The sequence below is a fragment of the Eurosta solidaginis genome, chromosome 1 (assembly GCF_040869045.1).
Source record: "Eurosta solidaginis isolate ZX-2024a chromosome 1, ASM4086904v1, whole genome shotgun sequence".
Lineage (NCBI taxonomy): Eukaryota > Metazoa > Arthropoda > Insecta > Diptera > Tephritidae > Eurosta > Eurosta solidaginis.
In genome coordinates, this window is record NC_090319.1 from 295,505,350 (window position 1) to 295,531,250 (window position 25,901).

General features: G+C 35.3%; 1 protein-coding gene across 14 annotated transcripts in view; it reads right to left on the bottom strand.

The window, feature by feature from the left end:
- The window catches only part of KrT95D (phosphofurin acidic cluster sorting protein KrT95D), a 298,169-nt gene that overhangs the window by 106,423 nt on the left and 165,845 nt on the right, over positions 1-25,901 (bottom strand). For 13 of the 14 annotated variants that reach the window (XM_067761111.1, XM_067761110.1, XM_067761115.1 and 10 more), the window contains 2 exons: positions 16,811-17,308; positions 12,143-12,447 (listed from right to left, as the gene is read on the bottom strand). In XM_067761111.1, the coding sequence (XP_067617212.1) occupies positions 12,143-12,447; positions 16,811-17,308 (803 nt within the window). The remainder of the gene's footprint in view (positions 1-12,142; positions 12,448-16,810; positions 17,309-25,901) is intronic. The other variant, XM_067761116.1, reaches the window with a different exon arrangement.

Below are 25,901 nucleotides of genomic sequence, written 5' to 3' on the forward strand. Positions count from 1 at the left end.
TTTCTCTTCATACGGCTGGGTTCTCAGGTGCCGTATTTCCTCAAAATGCTTACGGATATTACTCCTTAGGCCCCCAGGCGGTGCTGGTTCGTCAATCAGATGTCTGTTGGGATGCCCAGGTTTCTGGGTATTCAACAGAAACTGTTTGGTCAGCATCTCATTTCTCTCCCTAATGGGGATTATTCTCGCCTCATTATGCAGATGGTGTTCTGGGGACACAAGAAGACAGCCTGTGGCGATTCTGAGAGCAGTATTTTGGCAGGCCTGTAGTTTCTTCCAGTGGGCAGTTTTTAGGCTTGGCGACCATATGGGTGACGCGTAGCACGCAATCGGCTGGCTAATTGCTTTGTATGTGGTCATGAGCGTTTCTTTATTTTTTCCCCAGGTACTGCCAGCAAGGGATTTGAGGATTTTATTACGGCTCTGAATTCTCGGAACAATTGCGGTTGCGTGCGCACCAAAATGTAGATCCTGATCAAACGTCACACCCAAGATTTTGGGGTGTAGGACAGTCGGTAGCGTAGTGCCATCGATGTGGATGTTCAATATGGTCGACATTTGGGGCGTCCATGTTGTAAATAAGGTCGCGGAAGATTTAGTCGGTGACAATGCCAGGATTCGCGAGGCGAAAAAACTGGAGAGATCAGGGAGATAGCCGTTTATTTTATTGCATAGCTCATCGATCTCTGGGCCTGGGCCTGTGGCCATTATTGTGCAGTCATCGGCGTAGGAAACGATTGTGACTCCTTCCGGTGGTGAAGGTAGCTTGGATATGTAGAAATTAAACAAAAGTGGGGATAGGACACCACCCTGTCGCACCCCTTGTTTAATTCTCCTTGGTTTTGATGTTTCGTTTCTGAATTGCACAGATGCCTGCCGACCACCCAGATAATTTGCGGTCCACCTTTTAAGACATGGGGGAAGGGTAGACCCTTCCAGGTCTTGCAGTAACGAGCCATGGTTGACCGTATCAAAGGCTTTTGATAGGTCTAGCGCTACGAGTACTGTTCTATGGTGAGGGTATTGATTCAAACCGCAATTTATCTGGGTGCCAATGACATTTAGCGCGGAGGTAGTGCTATGGAGTTTTCTGAAGCCATGCTGATGAGGGGCTAGCTGCAAATGTGCTTGGAAATAAGGGAGCAAAATGGCTTCAAGCGTCTTTGCCACTGGCGATAGGAGAGATATCGGACGATATGACTCACCTATGTTAGCTGGTTTCCCAGGCTTTAGTAGCGGGACCACCTTGGCCATTTTCCATTTATCGGGTATGACAAAGGTGGAAAGAGACAGGTTGAAGACATGCGCTAAATATTTGAAACCCTCTTTCCCTAGGTTTTTAAGCATCGGCATGGCTATGCCGTCTGGGCCCACTGCTTTGGATGGTTTAGCGCGACCAATGGCGTCCTCAACCTCCCTAGCGGTGATGGTGATTGGTGACGCGCTGAATTTGTGTTTATGTTCATGTCTATTGGCTCTTCGTCTATCTTTGTCAACCGTAGGATGCATTATATATTGTCGGCAGAAAGCGCTCGCGCATTTTTTCGCATCCGACAGCACTTTGTCGCCAAAGGCGATGGGAACTTTGCCATTGTGCCTAGACGGATTCGATAGGGGCGCCAACTACTCACCCATACTGTCTGCCTGCAAGTTTGAATGCCATAGGTCGTGATGGGCATTGAAATCGCCTAAGATAATGCGATTATTGCCAGTGAGTAAGGCGCTAATATTAAGGCGGTATTTTTAATTTTGATATACTTTTTATTTAAAAAAAATGAAATTTAAATTTTGGGTCTGCTAGCTTGACGTTAACCTAGCAGACCCACACCTTTTTGCGAATATCTCGAAAACGAAATGAAAACCTAAATTATCTTTTGTGGCCCTAAAAAGCACCTAAATAGCTCCTAATTTTGATATACTTTTTATTTAAAAAAAAATGAAATTTAAATTTTGGGTCTGCTAGCTTGACGTTAACCTAGCAGACCCACACCTTTTTGCGAATATCTCGAAAACGAAATGAAGACCTAAATTATCTTTGTGGCCCTAAAAATCACCTAAATAGCTCCTAATTTTGATATATTTTTTATTTAAAATAAAATGAAATTTATGTTGTGGGTCTGCTAGCTTGACGTTAACCTAGCAGACCCACACCTTTTTGCGAATATCTCGAAAACGAAATGAAAACCTAAATTATCTTTTGTGGCCCTAAAAAGCACCTAAATAGCTCCTAATTTTGATATACTTTTTATTTAAAAAAAATGAAATTTAAATTGTTGGTCTGCTAGCTTGACGTTAACTTAGCAGACCCACACCTTTTTGCGAATATCTCGAAAACCAAATGAAAACCTAAATTATCTTTTGTGACCCTAAAAAGCACCTAAATAGCTCCTAATGTTGATATACTTTTTATTTAAAAAAAATGAAATTTAAATTGTGGGTCTGCTAGCTTGACGTTAACCTAGCAGACCCACACCTTTTTGCGAATATCTCGAAAACTATATGAAAACCTAAATTATCTTTTGTGGCCCTAAATAGCTCCTAATTTTGATATATTTTTTATTTAAAATAAAATGAAATTTAAGTTGTGGCCATAAATTATCTTTTGTGGCCCTAATAAGCACCTAAATAGCTCCTAATTTTGATATACTTTTTATTTAAAAAAATTAAATTTAAATTGTGGGTCTGCTAGCTTGACGTTAACCTAGCAGACCCACACCTCTTTGCGAATATCTCGAAAACGAAATGAAAACCTAAATTATCTTTTGTGGCCCTAAAAAGCACCTAAATAGCTCCTAATTTTGATATACTTTTTGTTTAAAAAAAATGAAATTTAAATTGTGGGTCTGCTAGCTTGACGTTAACCTAGCAGACCCACACCTTTTTGCGAATATCTCGAAAACTAAATGAAAACCTAAATTATCTTTTGAGGCCCTAAAAAGCACCTAAATAGCTCCTAATTTTGATATATTTTTTAATTAAAATAAAATGAAATTTAAGTTGTGGGTCTGCTAGCTTGACGTTAACCTAGCAGACCCACACTTTTTTGCGAATATCTCGAAAACCAAATGAGCACCTAACTTATCTTTTGTGGCCCTAAATAGCACCTAAAATGCTCTTAATTCTCAAACATCTTAAACTTATTTTTGAGCACTTGGGTCTGCCAGCTTTACGCACGTATCTTTTATATAAAAGTGGGAGTGGTCCTTAACCGATTTCGTTAATTTTTCTTCAAAGCATTCCTTATAGTAAAAGGCAATCTCTCTGCCGAATTTTGTTACGATAGGTTTAACGGTTTTTGATTTATGATAATTAAACAATTTTTTCAAATGTTTATCAAGTGCCTCAATATCAGTCCACACGTCAAATTTCAACATTCTAGGTGTATTAATTACTAAATAATCAAGTTTTTTGTGTGTTTCCAAAATATTATATATATATAAAAAGTGGGTGTGGTTATCATCCTATTTCGCTCATTTTCAATACCAAGATACCAGATAAGCTCGAGTACCAAATTTTGTGAAGATATCTCAACATTTACTCAAGTTATTAGACCACAACTTTATAATAAAAGTAAAAGCAAAATACTTTGGATACCTTTTTGCGATAAAACAATGTATAAATCATTAACAATCAACGCGAACCCTAATGGGCTTTAAGACTGGGTGCACAAAATAGTTTCTAAATATATAAGGAAATATGCCCTCTGTTTTTTTTTTTAATTGGAAAGGCCTTTGTTATAAAAAAATATATTAAAAAGAGCGGAAAAATAAAAGCTTCTCCATTCCTTTCAATTTCGCACCTAATAAATAAATTTAAAGAAAAAAGAATTCAAAAGTCGTGCTCGACAGTGTTTTTCAAATCACAAAATCTTTCATCCAAACAAAAAATAAACTTTTTTTAAATGGGAGTAAAAATTACGGCATGCAAAGATTAATCGAACATTAACTTTCTCAAATCAGAAAACTTTGACAATGTACAGAAAAAAATAGTGAACTCGCCAAATATTCCGAAGTATTGGACCAAGGTAATAAATGGGCAAAGGTTTAATCTAGGCAACGAAGCCCCCACAAAACTACTAAAAATTTTCGTCTAAAATGGAAAACTCGGGGGCAGGCGTGAAGTGGTGGTAGCGTAATCCGTCTACCACACAGAAGATACTGTATTCAAGCCTGTGCAAATCAACATTGAAAATTTAGACAAAAGTTTTCAATAAGAATAAGCCTTGCAGATGCCGTTCGGAGACGGTATAAAATATGGGACCCACATGTCCCGCCAATTTGTTGGAAAAATTAAAAGGAGCACGACGCAAATTGGAAGAGAAGCTCGGCCTAAAATCTTCCCGGAGGCTATCGCGCCTTGCATTTATTTATTTATGTTATTTGAACGAGTCGTTTGCTGGATTATGAACATTTTGATTTATCAAAAAGAACATTACTCGCGTAATTTTGACCAGTAAAGAAGACTTTATAGCTTTCATGAATGAAGCTGAGCAATAATCTTATCCCATTCGTAATATCCCAATAATCGGCTGACGTGTAATATATAATAATAGATAATAATAATAATAATAATAGATCAGTTATCCTCGCACAAAGTTTCTGGTTTTCTGTATTAGATAGTTATGGCCATGAATCTCTTACCTGAGCAATAGCTTATATGGGATATATACTATGTATACGACCGATCTCTACGATTTTTTTTTTAGATAACAATATATGCTATATGAGTAAGCATTTGATGAAATTTTAAGATGCTAGCTGTTAAAATGGGGTAGAAAATACGAAAAGCTTATCTGAACCAGCGATTGTATAGGATATATGCTATATGTACGACCGATCTGCACAACTTTTTCAGACAACAATATGTGCCATAAACGCAAGCATTTAGTAAAATTTGAAGCTTCCATTTGATTTCTGATTATTGAGGAAGATATAAAAAAAAAAAGCTCCTTTCTGAAAAATCGGTTGTATGGGGTATATATAGGTTATCCATCCCATTTCGACCAATTTTGAACCCGATCCCTTTAGAATTGGCTGAAAGTTTTTCTTCTTTTTCTAGCTTACGAAAGTTTTGAATTTAAAAAAAAAAACCCGTTTTTGTTTTCAAAATGTTATAACTTTTTCAAAAATTGACCGTTTGGGATCTTTTTTTGTTAAATTTATTTTTAAATGTACTTCTCGGAAAAAGTACAAACAAATTTTTAAAGTTTTTTTTTAATTTTTCAGTTTTTCGAGATTTTTCGAATTTCGCCATTTTTTTTCTCATAAAAAACTTCAATCAATTCTGCAATCATCCCCACTAATCCCGGAGTGGGCCGATTTTTTTTTTATATTTTTTTTTATTTAATTGAAAAAAAATTTTCAAAAATAAAATTTTTTTTTATCAATTTTATTTATATAACAAAAAAATGTAAGAAAACGATTTTTAAGTATTCTTTTCTTTATATATTATGGTAATCTACGATTAAAGTGACTCGCTTTCGCTGTCCAGCAATTGCATTAGGCCGGTATACACATACATTCGTACAGGAACTCAACAATTACATTGCATAATTCCTGACAAAAATGGTTGTTTGTATGTTAAAAACTTTTCAAATTCAGAAGAACAAAGAATTTGTAAAATATTTAAACGCCAGAAAATAAATTCATAATTTGTTACTTTTTTTTTAGAAAACTTACATGATTACTGTGTCAGTCATTAATCCTGGTTATTTTAATCGTAGATTACCATAATATATAAAGAAAAGAATACTTAAAAATCATTTTCTTACATTTTTTGTTATTTAAATAAAATTGATAAAAAAAATTTTTATTTTTGAAAATTTTTTTTTCAATTAAATAAAAAAAAAATATAAAAAAATCGTGGGGATGCTTGCAGAATTAATTGAAGTTTTTTATGTGAAAAAAAAAATGGTGAAATTCGAAAAATCTCGAAAAACTGAAAAATTAAAAAAAAACTTTAAAAATGTTTTTGTATTTTTTCCGAAAAGTACATTTAAAAACAAATTTAAAAAAAAAATAGATACCAAACGGTCAATTTTTGAAAAAGTTATAGCATTTTGAAAACAAAAACGGTGTTTTTTTTTTAAATTCATAGCTTTTTTTGAGTTGGATGAAAAAATTTGAAAAAATTCTGAAAAACGTCTTTCGTAAGCTAGAAAAAGAAGAAAAACTTTCAGCCAATTCTAAAGGGTCGGGTTCAAAATTGGCCGAAATGGGATGGAATACCCCATATGTATGCTTTAGTGGACCGATCTGGCCGGTTCAGACAAATGTCTAATATACCTGCATACCATATTTCGCTATCTCAAAACTTGTGTACTTATGGAGCTAGTTTGCGTTTAAACAGGTAGACGAACAAGGCGAAATCAACTCAGAATGTCATCCTGATCATTTCGGTATGCTTATCTTCTCATCTAAGGACTTTACAATTTTGAGATTCGTGACAAACTTAAATCATTTAATTTTCATGTTCGTATATGTTTAAGCCGCCTCCATCCCCATTAGACGGCGGCAATTCCTATGCGCAGCCGTACGCGGCGAATGGAAAGGCGCCAACGAACACCCACCACTGCCATCGACGAGGAACAATATTCCATTCGCTAGTCAAGCATTATCAATCGGCAGCCGCGGATGCGATCCTTTTGTATACATTTTTTATACATGCTGAGTTATTGGTATTTGAAGTTACCAATTTGTAAAAAGTGAATTGTGTGAAAGTTTGCATTTTTTTTAATAAGAATATTAAAGGAAATTATAACGTTTTCGGAAAAAACTAAAAAATATAAACATCTTTTTATTTGTGCGTTTGAGTGAAGCGAAGAAAGACCAAAGTTGTTCAGTATAAAAATGGTTAATTATAATTGCTAATTTTGTTAAGTTACTCATACATAGGTAAAGTTGGATTTTAAAAAACTGAAAAACTACCAACACGAAAATAGAAATGGCAGTTTTTATCACATTTTGTCAAATAAATTCTTCTTTTTTCTGTTTTCAATAATTTCAGAAAAATCTATATATATAAAAATAAGTGCACATTTTTGGTGTTACTTTATAACTTTATACTTTATAACTACTTTATTACGGTGCACTTGGGCTATCATGTAGATGGTTTCTGTAAAGTTTAATTGAATTTGGTCGAGCGGTTCATGAGATATGTATATCACACCAAGCTACGGATACGTTTCATACCATGGTGCTTATTTGCATATTTGCGTTATTTCATGAAATGGAATAGGTGGTGCTTATTTCCATTTTGCATTATTCGGTATATGCTGTGCTTCAATTTGGTGAGTAATGTTCCACCAAATTTATTAAGTGTGATTTTGTTGTGTCAAAGAAACAACATTGTAATAGAATTGCATTGCCATGAAATAGTTGAAATAATACAGTTGAAATAATCTTGGAAATTGCTGACCGACTGCATTCTGATGAACATGTCATACATTTCGCATCGGCAAATTCAATTTTGGCTGGGATTTTAGCAACAAGAATTCAAGAGTATCGAGTTCATCCCAATTTTTACGACGAAGCGCTGATGCATTATTTCGGTCAATAATTTAGATTTCTAGAAATCAAACCCCGACATTCCCAGATGGAAAAACTAAAAATGTAGTGTATCCAAATGTTTTGGATTAAGAATTGAAATAAAGATTTAAAAAAATCTATGATATTTTATTATTTTTCCAATATTTCTATTGGTGTAGCGAAGCACACCGGGGTCCCGCTAATCCTCTATATATTTTGTAACTGAAAATGTGCAATGCAATCTTAAAACCGTTTTTGAAAAATATTCAAGAAAGTTTTACGAAAATTTCGAACCTTTTATTTGGTGCTCCTTGAGTTTTTATATTTTTTTTTTTTTTTTTTTTTTTTTTATAGCCCAATTCGCATTGATTTTTGAGATTTTTGTACGAGTGTTTCAGAAAATCTCAAACACCCTTAAGAGAAAGTAATCAAAAAGCAATACAAATTTTGAAAGGATATATGTAACTAGTACTTTGTTAGAATAAAATTGATCGGGCTATAAAACTGCATATACAAAAATTTTCACGAATTTTCGCATTGTTTTGAAACATATATATAATACTCCTATATTGCTAATAGAAAATGCTCGCAATGTGTTTTGAATTCGAAATCAAAACAAGACAGCCTATAGAATTTTTGTGATTGTAGCACATAAGTGTAACAAGAAAAAATTTTAATTTAGGTACATTCGATTATCGAATACAAAAACAAAAACGTTTAAACAGCAATATATCGGCTCTCTGATGTTTGGGAATGTACCCAAACTTTTGTATCAATATAGGAGTATTACATATATGTTTTGAGAACGTTTTTAAGATTTGTTTGCACAGCTACAAAATTCATAGAAGTTTTTTTAATATTAAAAAATTAAACAAAAAGAAGATTTAATTGACGAAATTTGGTGCAAACTGTCACTGCTATTTTCGTGTGCGCTGCTGTAGAATCGGTAGAGTATGAAAAGTGTAAATATGTGATTACTAATTTTATTCAACTGCAGTTAATCAAAAAGACGCCATTACTCAATTGATTAATAGAGGAAATATCGCATAAGAGCAATAAATAAATTATTTAATTAATCGGTTCTTTAAGTAATCTTAAATATGGCTAATCCAAATTATGAGTAATTAATTAATCGCGATATCCTAAATATTTTATTGTAGTAGTTTTCTAAAATTTCAGATCTAACACGAATATTTGCGCATTCCGTAATGTATAGCCTTATTTACTCTTTGAACGCCTAAATCTTAAAGCAGCTAACTTAAAAATCAAAAATTTTCAACTTTTGGGTAGCGCTGGAGCTTTTTGTTCGCCGCTCACCGTTGTATATCATAAACAAATGAGCCAAGATCTAACATTCCGGAATTGTTGTATTTGTAATCGAATTTGAAAAAAAAAAGGTTGATGACGTAGCGCTTTCGAAGTTTTTCGATTTATTACATTTCTCTCATATTTCGCTACCAGTGTTCGGAGTATTTAAAACTACTACCTGAGTAACCGACTACGCCGGAGTAAAAATTTAATTTTCGGAGTATATTTTTTCTTCCTTTTTGAAAGCGGGCGAACAACTAACATCAAATTTATTTGGTGGCTTGGCAATCCCTTCGATTGTGTTTTTGCCATGAAATGTTTCTCAGCCTTATTAGATGCACGGCCTAAAACGTGTAGGATGCATTCTGGAATCGGCTCTATCTTATAACTTTAAACGAGCAATTCTTGTTTGTTTGTATAGCCGAACGATCTCGGGAACAGCTCAACCGATTTAAATGAAATTTGGCACAGAGATAATGTACCACCTTCTAAGACTTTCTGCCTAGGTGTTGCCACTCACAATGTTTCACAAGGTTGCCGCCTATTCGAAATTAAAAAACAATTGCTTGAGATATGCCGATATGGATATCAAACGACAGGTATTTCACTCCGCATTACAATAGGGACATTTTTGAGTAGGGTTGCCATCTAGAGTTGCCACCTATTCGAAATTAAAAAAAAATTGCAAGAGATATGCCGATATGGGTATCAAACGAAAGGTATTTCACTCCGCATTACAATAGGGACATTTTTGAGTAAGGTTGCCATTTAAGGTTACCACCTATTCGAAATTAAAAAAAAGAAAGGTTGCCAGCACAACGAAACGTTGGCGAAAAGCTCGGTCGCCCAGGTACTTATTATTATTTTCGGTTTACCATACATATTTTATGCACTTTTAATTACAGACGGTTTCAAGACCGGGGAAGATTCCTGTAGGAACGATATTGGCGACCTGGTAACTGACGTACAGAGTTTGAGGGAAGCCGAACCCGATACCCCGATTGCCGATGATGAAAAACACGCTCCGGCATCCAACTATGGCAAAGTGAGAATGCTAATATCACGACTAAAAAATCACAAGGTGCCAAGTAAAGTATAGTATATATAAGTATAAATCAAACGGAGAATAACTCCTGCCAACAATTGCTTCTTTAAGCCACTTATCGTACCTGTTCTGATGTATAGCTCGGAATCATGGAAGGTGTCTAGAGAATGTAAGGTGTCTAGAGAAGATGAGTTGCTCTTGGAGTATTCGCGAGAAAAGTTCTCCAGAAGATTATGACGATAGTGCAGCGCATAAAAACAGAAAGCTTCACTAGCAAGGTCATGTTATGCGGATTAACGAATACGCTCCAACAGATTGTAAACAGAGGAAAGAGAAGACCTTCACTGAGTTGGGAGAGACAGTTGGAGGAAGCTTTGACCTCGCTTGGTGCTCCCAATTGGCGACTGTTATCGCAAAACAGGATTAGCTGACCTCACTGACTCAACGTACATCATTTTTATATAAAACTTCAAGAAGTGCTGTATGTTGAATGCTGGCGGGATTTACAGATCGCGTCCGGACACATTTTTTGCTTACATTTTACTCCTTCTATTCTCATTCCGTACGAAAAAAGTACAAAAAGTGTGAGTAAAATGTGAAAAAAACATGTCATAAGACACCAACAATGAATTCGCGCCATTTCATCTATTCGTCACTTGTAAACAATCAGCTTTTCATACGTATGCTATGAAAACTTCAACCAAAAGGTATTATGTAGTAATAATATTTAGTTTTCAACTCGACCCACATAAGCCTTTGAGATAAAAAATGTACTAGGAGGTAAGAGTGGAGTAAAAGACTCCAAATGGAATAAAGTCTGAATACTGCGTCAGCGAAGAAACATGTTGTCAAAAGCGTGACGTCACGCCGAGAAAATTTATTTCCCAGCCAACTATGATTTTTTGCTTTCTCATTTTTTAATGCGGGATCTGTTTATTGGTTCATGGTTTTATGCAATGTATGTTTATATACATACTAGCAGACCCGGCAGACGTTGTTCTGCCCTAAATTTGGTTTATCTGCATACATTTTAATAAGCTTTTTCCGTCTAACTCTGCCCCCGTCCCTCTACACTTTTTTCTAATCTTTGTATTCACTCCTCCCTCCGTATTTTTCGCTTTATCTATCCCCATTTTCGTCTGATTCTATCTCTTTCTCAGTCTCCTTCTCCTTCTCTCTTTTCTCTTCTCTCAAGTTTTTCTCATTCTACTTCTTATCTTATTGCCAGTCCCAGAGGGTGGTATGTATTTTGTTACAGCCCGAGTCCAAGTTCCATTCCTGGTCCTAATCACAGTCCCAGTTCGTCGTTGGTCTACTTCCCGGAAAAAAGTATCGTAAGTACTAATATAGACAAATTTATATAGCAAATTTCAGGCAAATCGAATAGGACGTATGTAAATAGGTATGTGAGTATTATTAATTCATGTCTTTATTTCGGCTTTGCATGCATATTTATCAGTTTTGCAAGGTTGATGCAACTAAATCGAATATCAATTTTTTATATATATATAATTTTTTATTATATATCACAATGAAAATTACTTTAAAACTCTCAGCAACAGCTTTCATTTGATATCCATATTACACACATATTCTAGAGGTATCCGGGTCCACGATTTGGCCTATATCTCGAGACCTTAGTCACCATTAGGTATGCAAACTACCCTGTACTAAAGCACCCATCAACAACTTCAATTTGATACCCATAATGAAAAAACACTATCTAGGCGTTCAAGGGCCCACGTTTTGGCCTATATCTCGAGACCCTAGTCACCCAGGTGTATGAAAATTACCCTCCGCTAATGCACTCATCATCAGCTTTCATTTGATATCCATATCCTATAAACACATTCTAGTATATATATATGTATATACATATGCATTAACCTGGGTCGATTTGTATGGACGATAGTTAACCGATATCGCGCCATCGATTTTTCGATAGTATTTGGGCTCAGGAAAAAAAACTTACGCATACCCAAAAAAATAATTTTCGGACCTGCGAAATGGTCAATTTTGTCGACCAAAACACTCCCCAAAACCCAAATATATATATTTTTATATTTGTTGTAAAAACGTTGGCGATAACAGTTAATAAATCGACTCAGTCTAATATGCATATATTTATAAACAAAAGAAGAACGTTGATGTATGTATGTATATGAAAACTTTTTTTAATTTATATTAACAATTTTCAATTTTTTCACTTTGTATTATTTTAGCTATAAATCAACTACAACAATTAAATCAAATTAACACTCACCTGCTAGTAAAACGCTATTATTATTTTTATTGTCATGATCAACTGGAATGGATGAGACGCGTTCAGCTCGTAAACACGCCACTGTTGTGCCAGGTCGGCCATTCTTGCCGGATGCTGTCAATTCGACTGTCATGTCCATTGACTTTTGCAATACTGCATCCATGCGTATGATGCCCTCGGCCAAGGTTTTATAACCCAAAATAGTGCGTGATTTGTATTTTTTGCGACGTTGCAACAATATGACCAGTCTATGTGCATTTGAGCGAGAGAAGGGAGAGAAGGGTAAATTGTAGCCAATGCGATTGCTGTTATGTATTTTATGATTCAATATGATTTAATAAATATTTTGTGTTTAGAATTTTCAATATGAATTAGTTAATTAAAAAACGAATGCGTGATGAAAATGAGGTTTCATATTAACAAACATGCAAAGCGTAAATTAAAACGGAATTAGTTTTTAAAATGAATTTCCGAATAGGAGCAATGTTATTTTAGTTTATTTATGAATATTGTAGTTTCCAGATATTTTTGATGGTGGTTTTTTCAATTGGTCAGGGAAGGAAGGATGTTTGTATTTTGTTTTATTTATTGTTAAAGCGTATAGTTTAACATATCGAATTGCGGCATTTTTAATTTATTTTTTTGGAATTTTTATATGTAGTGGTATTAGTGTAGTTATTTATATTTGGTTGCATGTTAAAACATTGAAGGTTATTTGCCAGTGTTGTGATTTATTGTATTGCAAGCATTGAAAAGAAATTAGATTAAATAATTTAATAATATTTAGAAAAAGTATAGCTATTTTAATGAAATTGAAGAAACATACACACACCCAATGGTAATATTTCTAGGTAGCAATTTAAAAAAAGTTAAGATCCAAATAGAGGATTACACTATGGACACATTCAGCCTATGTGAAATCTTTATTGACCGGTCAGTTCAACCTGAATCGACGGTTTAAATTCGTTCAGGAATCAAGTTCACACGATGAGTTGGTATCATAATTTAGAGCAAATTATCCGAAAAGTTGCTAATAGATGGTTCTGTGCGCCGATGGGCACATTTCCTTTAACACTGGAAACTGGTCACAGCCTCTCTCTTAATCAATTGGAAATACAGCAGGGAACAGAAAAATAGCAGTGGCAGTTTTTATCAAATTTCGGAAATTATAGCATAACGCCACCTTTAACTGTTAAGATTTATTAAATATCATATTTTGACCTGCACTGCCTCCCCTGTAGTTGTATTTGACGTTTAATTTTTTCGTATTGAAAAAACTATGAATTTGGGACACGTGCACAGTTTCAATTTTCGTAATGAAGTTTTTCAGCCACTCAAAAACTTTATATTTTTGAATTTGAAACATTTTCACATGTTTGAGAAAGCAAACACATATCTAAATAATCTATTTTGATACATTTCTTATTTTTTCACGTTTGGCAGTAATAATCTAAACTTGAAAATCTTAAAAAAAATGTTTCATAGGTACATACATGAATTTAAAAACTGTTCTTACCTTAAATCATTTTCCTATCTAAGAATTACATAACATATGAATGTTAGGTTAACATACCTGAAATATTGTAATGATTGAATCAGGGGTCGAAACTGTTATTCCTTTTATAATATAATTCCTTGCAAAACTATTAATTTTGGATCAAGATAAAAATTATTTTCGGATTTTTATTACCTGAGTCCGATAGAACTAGTTAAACTCGGACTTTTAAAAATAAAAGTCTCGAAATAAAAGTTAAATCAAGACTTTTATTTTTTAAGGCCGAAATAAAAGTCCCGCTTGATAACAAAGAAACGGCTTATCCGAATTATATAAATTTGGTACCAATCGATTCTCCTGGATTTCTAAACCTTATGGACTTTTGAAAAATATATGTTAATAATACTAGAAATGTATCATAAACAAACTATATCGAAAATCTCGTAGTATAAATAGTGAACTTGCAGTGGATTTTTGCAATAACTTTCGTTCCAATACAACTATTAGAGCGAAAATTTGTACACCACATTCTGCTATGATGGGAAAGCTTTCTGAAAAAAATGGGCGTAATCGGTCAGTAGTCACACCTCTTTCTGTATATAGAAATTTCCGCACAGAATATGCGATATTTGACTATCTAAAGAAGCCACGTTATATAAATTTGGCATGTAAGTTACTGACATTGCATGTAGTTGATCCACATAATTTTTTTGACAATGGGAGTGGCACAGCTTACTTTCCAAATAAGATTTTTTGGACTTTCAAGTGCGATAACTCGTACCTCCTTTGAGCTATGTTTTTGCAAATTGGTAAGCGAACTTCATATTTGTATTTGTACATGCAAATTTTTATTTGGAATTCTCTGAATTGTTTTGCGTGTAGAGTATTCTAACCTAAAAATTAGAGCTGATTTTTGACATTTTGCGAAGGGTGTTTTAGATCTTTCTCCATAAAATGTGTTAAAGAAATATTTTGGAGGAAAATCTAAAATATCCTTTTACTTTTTTGTTGAACTAAAATTCATTGGGCTACAAAAAAGAACTAAAAAAAAAAAAGTTCGCACCGCTTACTTTCCAAATAAGATTTTTTGGACTTTCAAGTGCGATAACTCGTACCTCCTTTGAGCTATGTTTTTGCAAATTGGTAAGCGAACTTCATTTTTGTATTTGTACATGCACATTTTTATTTGGAATTCTCTGAATTGTTTTGCGTGTAGAGTCTTCTAACCTAAAAATTAGAGCTGATTTTGACATTTTGCGAAGGGTGTTTTAGATCTTTCCCCATAAAATGTGTTAAAGAAATATTTTGGAGGAAAATCTAAAATATCCTTTTACTTTTTTGTTGAACTAAAATTCATTGGGCTACAAAAAAGAACTAAAAAAAAAAAAGTTCGCACCGCTTACTTTCCAAATAAGATTTTTTGGACTTTCAAGTGCGATAACTCGTTCCTCCTTTGAGCTATGTTTTTGCAAATTGGTAAGCGAACTTCATATTTGTATTTGTACATGCAAATTTTTATTTGGAATTCTCTGAATTGTTTTGCGTGTAGAGTATTCTAACCTAAAAATTAGAGCTGATTTTTGACATTTTGCGAAGGGTGTTTTAGATCTTTCTCCATAAAATGTGTTAAAGAAATATTTTGGAGGAAAATCTAAAATATCCTTTTACTTTTTTGTTGAACTAAAATTCATTGGGCTACAAAAAAGAACTAAAAAAAAAAAGTTCGCACCGCTTACTTTCCAAATAAGATTTTTTGGACTTTCAAGTGCGATAACTCGTACCTCCTTTGAGCTATGTTTTTGCAAATTGGTAAGCGAACTTCATATTTGTATTTGTACATGCACATTTTTATTTGGAATTCTCTGAATTGTTTTGCGTGTAGAGTCTTCTAACCTAAAAATTAGAGCTGATTTTGACATTTTGCGAAGGGTGTTTTAGATCTTTCCCCATAAAATGTGTTAAAGAAATATTTTGGAGGAAAATCTAAAATATCCTTTTACTTTTTTGTTGGGCTAAAATTCATTGGGCTACAAAAAAGAACTCAAAAAAAAGTTCGAAATTTTCGGTTAGTTTTCTCGATTTTGCCAATTTTTCCCAAAACGTTTTTGAGATTGGTTTGCACACTTTCATTTACAAAATTCAAACAAGTTTTTTCTTAAAATATCAAAAATATAAGAAAAAGTATTTAAAAGACGAAATTTTGCAAAAAAAAATGCCACTGCTATTTTTGCGTTTCTGTAGATATTTAGAATTGAAAGCTTTCATGTGATGTAAAATGTTTTGTATAGTGCGCCTTTTTATGAGAAAGATGCAGTGGGTGTAAAAGTGGAACGGGGATAAGGTTGAGTTGAGGGCCACCTAAATCGCTAAATTTGGAAGCAGACTCCTTGGCAAAGGTAGATCTTAATAGGAATCCGTGATCACGCTACCAGTGCTAGATTTCCGTGATAGAACAATTAATAGAAACTAGATTTTAGTGATAGAACAGATAGAAAAAATAGCTATTTTTTTGACATTGTGGGAAATTAAGGATTTGCCTGGAAGTCCAAATCTCCCTCAAATATCAAGTTATTCCAAAGCTGTTCATATTTTTTGATAGACTCAGCTCTAAAGATTTGTACGCATAAGGTGCTGGTCTTCAATCCTTATTATTTTTCTTGTTCTACCCTCCCTCCCCTCACCGCGTCTATTCCGTGTGTCTTTTTCCTTTTGCCCTTCTTCTGTTTCTGCCACTGGCTCTTACAGTCGTCACTTTACCTCTCCTCTTTATCCCGTCCCGCTACCTTTACCTTTCTCTCCTATTCTTTTTCCTTTCCCTCTGCCCTTCGAGTAAAATATACGATGTTTTGGTAAAAAACCAACAATACACCACATTTCAAGCGAATCGTATCATGGATACGATTTTTTGGAATAGTTTAGCCTCTGATCGACTTTCCGAAAAAAAAAACTTTCCTTAATATTAACCTAGGCAAAAAACCGACTATGAAACAAATGTCAAGTAAAGGAAAATAACCTCCGCCTTTATCTTTTCAGAGGTACGTGACGTCAAATTATTATTATTATAATCTATCTTTGCAACAAAGAAACAAAAGCAAATATTTAAACACATACACACATTCAAAAATTATCATTACCCATCTAAACTTCCTCTTAACAATGCATTTATTACTCACCTATTGCCATCACGCTTAATAAAATGTGGATATTGCAGACTAAAATGCAAATCCAATTCTGCCTCAGCCAGTGGCATCGTACCGACAATGCTACCACCACCACCTCCCGTTATCGTTGACAAACCACCACCACTTCCGCCGATGCCTATGCCCGTATTTCCAATATTTCCGGGCGTACCCATTGGTACATTGCCGCTGCCAATAACACCGCCACTTCCCATATGCATGGTTCCAGTGTTACTCTGCTGTTGCTGCTGCATCATGCTGCCTCCTGCAGCGCCACCACCTCCACTGCCAGCATTGTTGGATGCGGTTGAACTAGTAGCGATGCCGCTACCGGATGTACTACTTGGTGTAAAAGCATAACTATTTATGGGAATCTCATGTGAACGTAATGTACGTTTGGAGCTTTGCATCTTGACAGCCAATGTTAATGACGTCATATCACCGGGTAATGGTGTCAGTATGGTTAGGCGCGTTATTGTCAACGAGCACAGTCTGTAAAAAGAGAGAAGAAGAAAAAAATATGATAAAGATTTAATCAAAAATATATGTGGATTCATGCATATGTGCGGATGCTGACAGGAAGGAGATTATAAGTACATTTTTTTCCAGCAGTGCTAGTTTCACGAATGTATTTGAGTGCAGTTACTGGGAATAAATAACACAGCCCCACAGAAAAAAAAGTGGGATGTACAAAGGAGGAGACAGGTCAATCCTCATGGATTTTTGGTCGCTGAACACGAATCCGCTGTCAGAATTCAAAAGTTAGCTCTTGTTTTTTTCTAACCTCAAAAACTAGAAAAACGGGAGTTTTTTTTTTTAAACAAGAGCTAACTTGAATTCTGAAAACGGATTCGTGTTCAGCGACCAAAAATCTATAAGAATTGACCTGTCTCCTCCGTTGTACATCCCACTTTTTTTCTGTGGGGTTGTGTAATTCAACGCATTGCTACGAACAGACACAGGTTCAGTGCTATAGCGGCAAGAAGTGTGATTGCGTGAGTCGTTAATCAAATGCCCTTTGTTTATTCGGCTAACGAATGAGTTTGCCGTGTGTTTGTAATTTCACCATACATTGAGCGTCTTGTACCTACAAGCTCAATAACAAAATGTTAAATAAAGGGCGAATTGTGGTGTATGTTGAAATTTTATTTTTAAACGTAAACCATGACGAAAACAATGAGGTAAGCCCAGTGTAGGGTTCAAATGAACTCGCTTTTTGCTAATAAAGATTTTCGTTTTGATTCAAGGTTCGATTCGAGCTCAAGGTCAGAACAATAACTTTTTCTAATGATAATTATTGTTTTTTTAATTTTTCTATAATTGAAAAATTGTATTTTTTTGTGTTTGGAATAGTAAGTAGAAAATTGTTCAGACAACCTGCCATAGCTGCGCAGATAGATCCATTTCGAAGGGTGCTAAGCCTTCATCATCAGTACGCTTTAGGCACGCTAACCATTTAGCTATACAGCGGTGGTTTGTTTGACTGATAAATTCCTACTTCTATTCCTCCTTACCAACTATATTTAATCAGCGTTACGTCATCTGATGCAAATCACTGATAATGCTGGATTTTTTTATTGTCACTTACTTTGTTTGACATTCCCAAGTGCTCTTGATTTATTAACAATTGTTTTTGTTTTATTGACCTATTAATAAATAATTCAAGGTTCGCTTCGAGCTCAAGCCCAGAACAATAATTGTTTTTTATTGTTTTTTTAATTTTTCTATAATTAAAAAATTATATTTTGTTTTTGGAATAGTGCGTGGAAAATTTTTCAGACAACCTGCCATAGCCTTCGCGCTTTTCATTGTTATTATCATTGAGAAAAAAATGTATGAGTTATTTCGTGATCCTTTTTTGAATCGACTCAAGCTGAAATTTTTCTGATCACACTTAGGGTGACATATATTTGTATTGTGACCGTCGTTTCTTATTTTTTTTTTTTTTTTAACAAGTTCATAACACATAAAAAATTTATAAGTTGGGTTTCGTCTTAAGCTGGGGTAGCTATCACCGAAAGCCGAGTTGGGTACAGCTCCCACTTCCTTTACTAGAGAATGCACCTGGTGGAGACTTATAAATTGTCGGAATCAGGGAAAGATGAGTGATAGATGACTACGTGGAGGAGTGAAGATAAGAGGAGAAGGGGTGGGTAAGAGTTAAATCCATGTATGCTGCCAGAGCTGCCGAACTGATTATTTTCGTCAAATCTACTGCTATTTCGGGCTTGAGGCTGGGAACATTTGAGCCGATTGCCGAATTTCCCGATGGATCGGTAAATGGTATGCCGATGTTTACGGAAGATAACCGGCGGACTGACGAAGCACCAGTGTCATAGAGCTGTGGGAAGTGCATTCACTCAGTCCCTTGCCACACCAAAAATAGTTGGTATCAGAAATAACCAGCAGAAGTCTCGCTTTTCATTCTTTCTTAAGTGCCAATACTTGTATATAAATTTAGGTATAAAGATAAACTAATGGAGAATTTTACACACTCGCGTAAGGCGAATGAAATGCCTAAAAGTATTTACTTGCATTGTGTCTATGTATTCCAATGACTGATCGCTTTTACAATAGCGATATGGTATAGCGGTAACTATGCTTAAGGCTGTTTGTTAGCGGGGAGGGGTGTGATCCTAGGGAAAGCAGTGTGTTAAGTTCTGCTAACTGAAAATTTGCGTGGCACTGCTAGTTTACAAAGCTTAGAAATCTTATATATTTTGTGAAATACCGAAAATGAAGAGGCAGATATAGGACCACTCTCAACATAAGAGGGGATGAGTAGTCAAGTTTTTTTGGCCTGATGGGTGCGATATAAGAATGACTGAAGGAGGGGAAAATATGTATCAACGGCTTTTACCCGACACAGATTTTTCAAATCGAAACCCTTACAGATGTAACGTATATAATCCTTTATAGGACGAATACCACTTGGAAATGCCTCTGAAGAGAATTTGAAGCTAGTTCTGAGCACTGACGTCTTCACAGATGAGTCGAGTTTAGCAGTTTCTTTATTTTGGAACACATTATCTTTTTTTCATATTGCTCGGTACCACTACAATCTACATAATTCGTACTCTTTCCAACCGCACTGCTGCACGAATTTGCTCTACAGAGCAGAAACGAAAGCGGAATCATATCAATGCTTTAGTTTGAAATAAAAAGTAATTATCTGATATACAATAAAGCTATACATCCATCATTCAGATTGATGCTGAACTAAGCGAAAGTGAAATTTTGTAAATGGGTATTTCCATGGAAAAGCGATTAAAAACTTAAGAAGACCCAATTGGCGGCCAAAGGAAGTCTGACTTTTTGCAATACATCAAACCTGAACAAAAATATACTCAACATTTCCTTACTTGATGCTAGCTATTACCTCCACAACAGGTTTTCGCTATGCGTCAAGCTGACATGGTGGTCTGTTGGAGTCACAAGCGTTTCCATCAGATGAAATTCTGATTTGACGTCGATAAAGCAGTGCGCGGTCATATTCATTATTACACAACCCGTTGCGTTATTTTCTGTTGTTTCACATGATGTGACGCCAGTTGGCAAACGATCATGAATTGCCAACAAGTCAGCAAATACAATTTGAATGTCACATTTGCCACAACGAAGTGTCACTTTGCTGTCAAAACCGACGGCAAACGATGACGTTTGTATGAAAAGCTGTCTTTATTGATATGGACAAGTTTGTGGTTAATTTTGACCAATTTGATCAAAGGCGTGTCCATTATGCCACATTACTGAATCAAAGTCGATAAAGCAGTGCGTGGTCAAAACCCGCACTCAAATTGTATGTTTTTTATTGCACAGCCCGTTTCATTCTTTCCCACGCTGCCACACGCTGTGTCATTCTTCATTGATGGGACGCCAGTTGGCAAATGTAAATAAATTGCTAACATGTGAGCAATTAAATTTTAAATGTGAAATTTCCAATGCCATAGTCGTTTGAACTTATTTGTCAATTGATTTATCACTTTGTAGTCAAAACTAGCGGCAAGCGCGAACTATGCAAACCAATCTCAAGCACCTTTTCGAAAAAAGTCGAAAATTCGAGGAAACTTTGGGAAAATTGCGAACTTCATATTTAGACTATATTGAATTTTTCTGAGTATGCAGTTTTGTAGGCCAATCGATTTTGGTCCAACAAGGTACAAGTTATAAAAAAAAATGCCTGGCCCGAGTATCCCTCCCAATCTGCATTCTGCCCTTTTTATCCTTAGACATTAAGCTGAAATTAAATGTTTTATGCCGACTCTGAAAGGCAGCTGCAAGGCTTGTGAAGCTTTTCATGGCAAAAATGCCTACGGAGTGCTTTGCAAGCCACTACCGACGGCGACCCCGCTTAAGCGAAACTTTTCAAATTGAAACAACTTTTTGATGTTGTCGGGGTGTGTGTTGCAGATTTTATTTAATATCAAAAAACATTTTTCACTTATTGTAATGAGAGTACCTTTCCGAAAAAAAAGATGTCAATAAACAATGCGAATTTCGAGAAACTTCGTCGTTTGTTGCGCTACAAAATTGCATCCTTAAAAAAATTCAGAGATCTCCAAATAAAAAATTTGTAATTTTCGTAAGATGTTCGATTTCTTACGGGAACGTTTTTGAGAAAGAAGGAAGGTAAGACATAAAAATTAAAAAAAAAATTTGACTGAAGAAATTTTATAAAAATGCCCTCTTCTATTCACTTCAAAGTGGCTCATATCTCTGAAGAGAGAAGACTTAAGGCTGACGATGGGCATACTGACTGGACACTTCCTCCTGACGTCACATGCTTATAAGTTAGGCTTCGTCAGTAAGAGCAAGTGCAGGAAGTGTGAGCTGCAGGAAGAAACGGTTGAGCACGTTCTGTGCTCATGTCATGCGCTCGTCATTTCAAGGCTCCAGCTATTAGGGGAGGCAGAGTTGCCAGATCTCGAGGTAGCAACCAAGCTGGGTCCTATAAAACTGTTGGTATTTGCCAAGAGGACGGAGTTATTCTATAACATATGTCATGGCACCTAATTGGGGTTCTTCCGTTTGGTCGTCGAACAAATTCTGGTAACACTATGGACACATTCAGTTTATGTGACGTCTTTATTGACCGGCCAGTTCAACCTAACCACTTCTATTTTTCCCTCCACTGCTGTAATGGCACAATTAAGTTATAGAACGAAGCAAACGGTGACCGGAATTTATTAAAGTCGTGGAATCACCCAAATGTAGATATGTGATTAATGCTTCAATATTTTCTATTCGCAACACAGCATAAACATTAGCAATGAAAATAACTGGCGATAGCGATTTGTAGTCAATTTGTAAAATGTGTGGTACAATTTATGTAAGTATACAAATTCATATTCATATAGCCAATTATTTGTAAATGATTTTGTGTGTTATGACTTTGTACAGCATGGAATGAAATAAAACAAGTAAGGAAGGCTAAGTTCGGGTGTAACCGAACATTATATACTCAGCTGAGAGCTTTGGAGATAAAATAATGGAAAATCACTATGTAGGAAAATGAACCTAGGGTAACTCTGGAATGTATTTGTGTGACATGGGTATCAAATGGAAGGTATTAAAGAGTATTTTAAAAGGGAGTGGACCATAGTTCTATAGGTGGACTACATTTCGAGACGCCTTTTCGAGATATCGCCATAAAGGTGGACCAGGGGTGACTTTAGAATTTGTTTGTACGATATGGATATCAAATTAAAGGTGTTAATGATTATTTAAAAGCAAGTGAGCCTTTGTTCTATGGATGCCTTTACGAGATATCGAGATATGGGTATCAAACGAAAGGTGTTAATGATTATTTAAAAGGAAGTGGGCCTTAGTTCTATGGATGCCTTTTCGAGATATCGAGGTATGGGTATCAAATGAAAGGTGTTTATGAGTATTTTCAAAGGGAGTGGGCCTTAGCTATATAGGTGGACGCCTTTTCGAGATATCGCCATAAAGGTGGACCAGGGGTGACTCTAGAATGTGTTTGTACGATATGGGCATCAAATGAAAGGTGCTAATGAGTATTTTAAAACGGAATGGACCTTAGTTCTATGGGTGGACGCCTTTTCGAGATATCGCCATAAAGGTGGACCAGGGGTGACTCTAGAATTTGTTTGTACAATATGGGCATCAAATGAAAGGTGTTAATGAGTATTTTAAAAGGGAGTGGGCCTTGGTTATATATGTGGACGCCTTTTCGAGATATCGCCATAAAGGTGGACTAGGGGTTACTCTAGAGTGTGTTTTTATGATATGGGTATCAAATTAAAGGTATTAATGAGGGTTTTAAAAGGGAGTGGCCCTTAGTTGCATATGTGAAGGCGTTTTCGAGATATTGACCAAAATGTGCACCAGGGTGACCCAGAACATCATCTGCCGGGTACCGCTAATTTATTTATACATCTCATACCACGAACAGTGATCCTGCCAAGATTCCAAGGGCTTTTAATTTCGCCCTCCAGAACTTTTTCATTTTCTTCTACTTAATATGGTAGGTGTCACACCCATTTTACAAAGTTTTTTCTAAAGTTATATTTTGCGTCAATAAAGCAATCCAATTACCATGTTTCATCTCTTTTTTCATATTTGGTACAGAACTATGGATTTCTTTTCATTTTTCGTAATTTTCGATATCGAAAAATTGGGCGGATTTCGGTCATTTTTTATACCAAGATAAAGTGAGTTCAGATAAGTATGTGAACTAAGTTTAGTAAGGATATATCGAATTTTGCTCAAGTTATCGTGTTAACGGCCGAGCCGCAGGACGGACGGTCGACTGTGTATAAAAACTGGGCGTGGCTTCAACCGATTTCGCCCATTTTCACAGAGAACAGTTATCGTCATAGAATCTATGCCCCTACCAAATTTCACAAGTATTGGTAAATTTTTGTTCGCCTTACGGCATGAAAAGTATTCTAGACGAATTAAATGAAAAAGGGCGGAGCCCCGCCCATTTTGAAATTTTCTTTTATTTTTGTATTTTGTTGCACCATATCATTACTGGAGTTGAATGCTGACATAATTTACTTATATACTGTAAAGATATTAAATTTTTTGTTAAAATTTGACTTAAAAAAAATTCTTTTAAAAGTGGGCGTGTTCGTTCTCCGATTTTGCTAATTTTTATTTAGCACACATATAGTAATAGGAGGAACGTGCCTGCCAAATTTCATCATGATATCTTTAACGACTGCGAAATTACAGCTTGCAAAACTTTTAAATTACCTTCTTTTAAAAGTGGGCGGTGCCACGCCCATTGTCCAACATTTTACTAATTTTCTATTTTGCGTCATAAGGTCAACGCACCTACCAAGTTTCATTGCTATATCCGTTTTTGGTAATGAATTATCGCACTTTTTCGGTTTTTCGAAATTTTCGATATCGAAAAAGTGGGCGTGGTTGTATTCCGATTTCGTTCATTTTAAATAGCGATCTAAGAGGCAGGAACCTGAGCGCCCAGGAACCTACATACCAAATTTCATCAAGATACCTCAAAATTTACTCAAGTTATCGTGTTTACGGACGGACGAACATGGCTAAATGAATTTTTTTTTTCGCCCAGATCATTTTGATATATAGAAGTCTATATCTATCTCGATTAGTTTATGCCGTTACGGATTACCGTTATGCGAACAAAGTTAATATACTGTGTGAGCTCTGCTCAGCTGAGAATAATTAAAAGCAGCTGCTGCTCATTTTTATTTCTTATTCACAGATGTTAACTTGGCAATGTTTGCAAATTTTATTCTATTCTATGAAATAATTAAGTTTCCCTTTTCATATAGGGCCTTCTGCTTCATTCAGCGAACATCTTTCAGCAGCCCAACAAAAATACATACATACATACATATGTACATATTTCGTTTTTACAAAAAATAGTTAAAATTGAAAGCAGCCGTTTCCTTCTTAACTATAAATACAATCAAAATAAATTGCATGCGTAACTACCCATAGATGTTGCACCTAACCAAATATGTGCCTTTTTTCGAAAAGGCCATATTGCCTTTTGCAGCAAATGCAGCGAAAATTTAATTTTGAATTTTTTCATGTTTTTCTATGAAAATATGTAATTTATTTTCGATTGTCATTTGTTACATTCACAACAAAAATCGAAGCACCAAGCAAAGCTGACTGAATTTTTCACTGGATTAGGCATTCAATAAAGCAATACTGAGATAATTAAGAATTTGTATTTTGTATAGAAGATAGAGTTCAATTACGGCTTTAATGTAGAAAACTTGACGAATTATTTCATTAAGCCTCTGTGTGAAATTGGCATCAAATAACTTTAATTTGGATCAACTTTCCATTTACCTTGTGTGCAAAGAACCCATTAACCATTAAACCATGTTTGACTACGAGAATTTGTACAAATTATTTTTAGCAGCAATTAAACGCGCAAATTACTCATCTGGCGTCTAAAAAAGCATACAAACATCCAAATGCTTGTAATATAAAATTACTGCAAATCATTTGAACATTTTGTTGTCGTAATTAGGACAAATACAATTACGCGCTCAAATAATTCGCACTTTGTTGTGATTCCAAAACGTCTCAGCTCGAAATTATTCGATTGGCTGCAATTAGCGCATACTTGTGAGGTGCAAGCAAGTGTAAATTGGATTTTATATGTATCTAACTAAAAAAAATTTAATTAATGAGATCTAAACTTTTTTTGGAACACCAAATGACTCAATTATGTTATCGCGTTTATAAATATGTGCCATTTCCAGTAAAAACATGAATCATCGGAGTATATGATGCTAAAGATATTCATATAAATACTATGTGTACAGCAGCGAACGGAAAAAAGCAGTGGCAATTGTTTTAATTCACTGGCAATTCAAAAGAGTTTGGATGAAGGATTTGAGGTGGGAGATAGACTAACATCTCGCCGCTATACGCTCAAAATCAAAATTTTTCAATAACCCATGCACTGACAGTGGAGAAGGGCGATGAGGTGAAGGACGGATTCTACGAGCGCCTAGAACGCACATACGAGCGCTGCCCCCGCCATCATATAAGTCGTGCTTGGTGATTTTTACTCCAAGGTGGGCAAAGAAGGTATTTTTGGCCCCGCGGTCAAAAA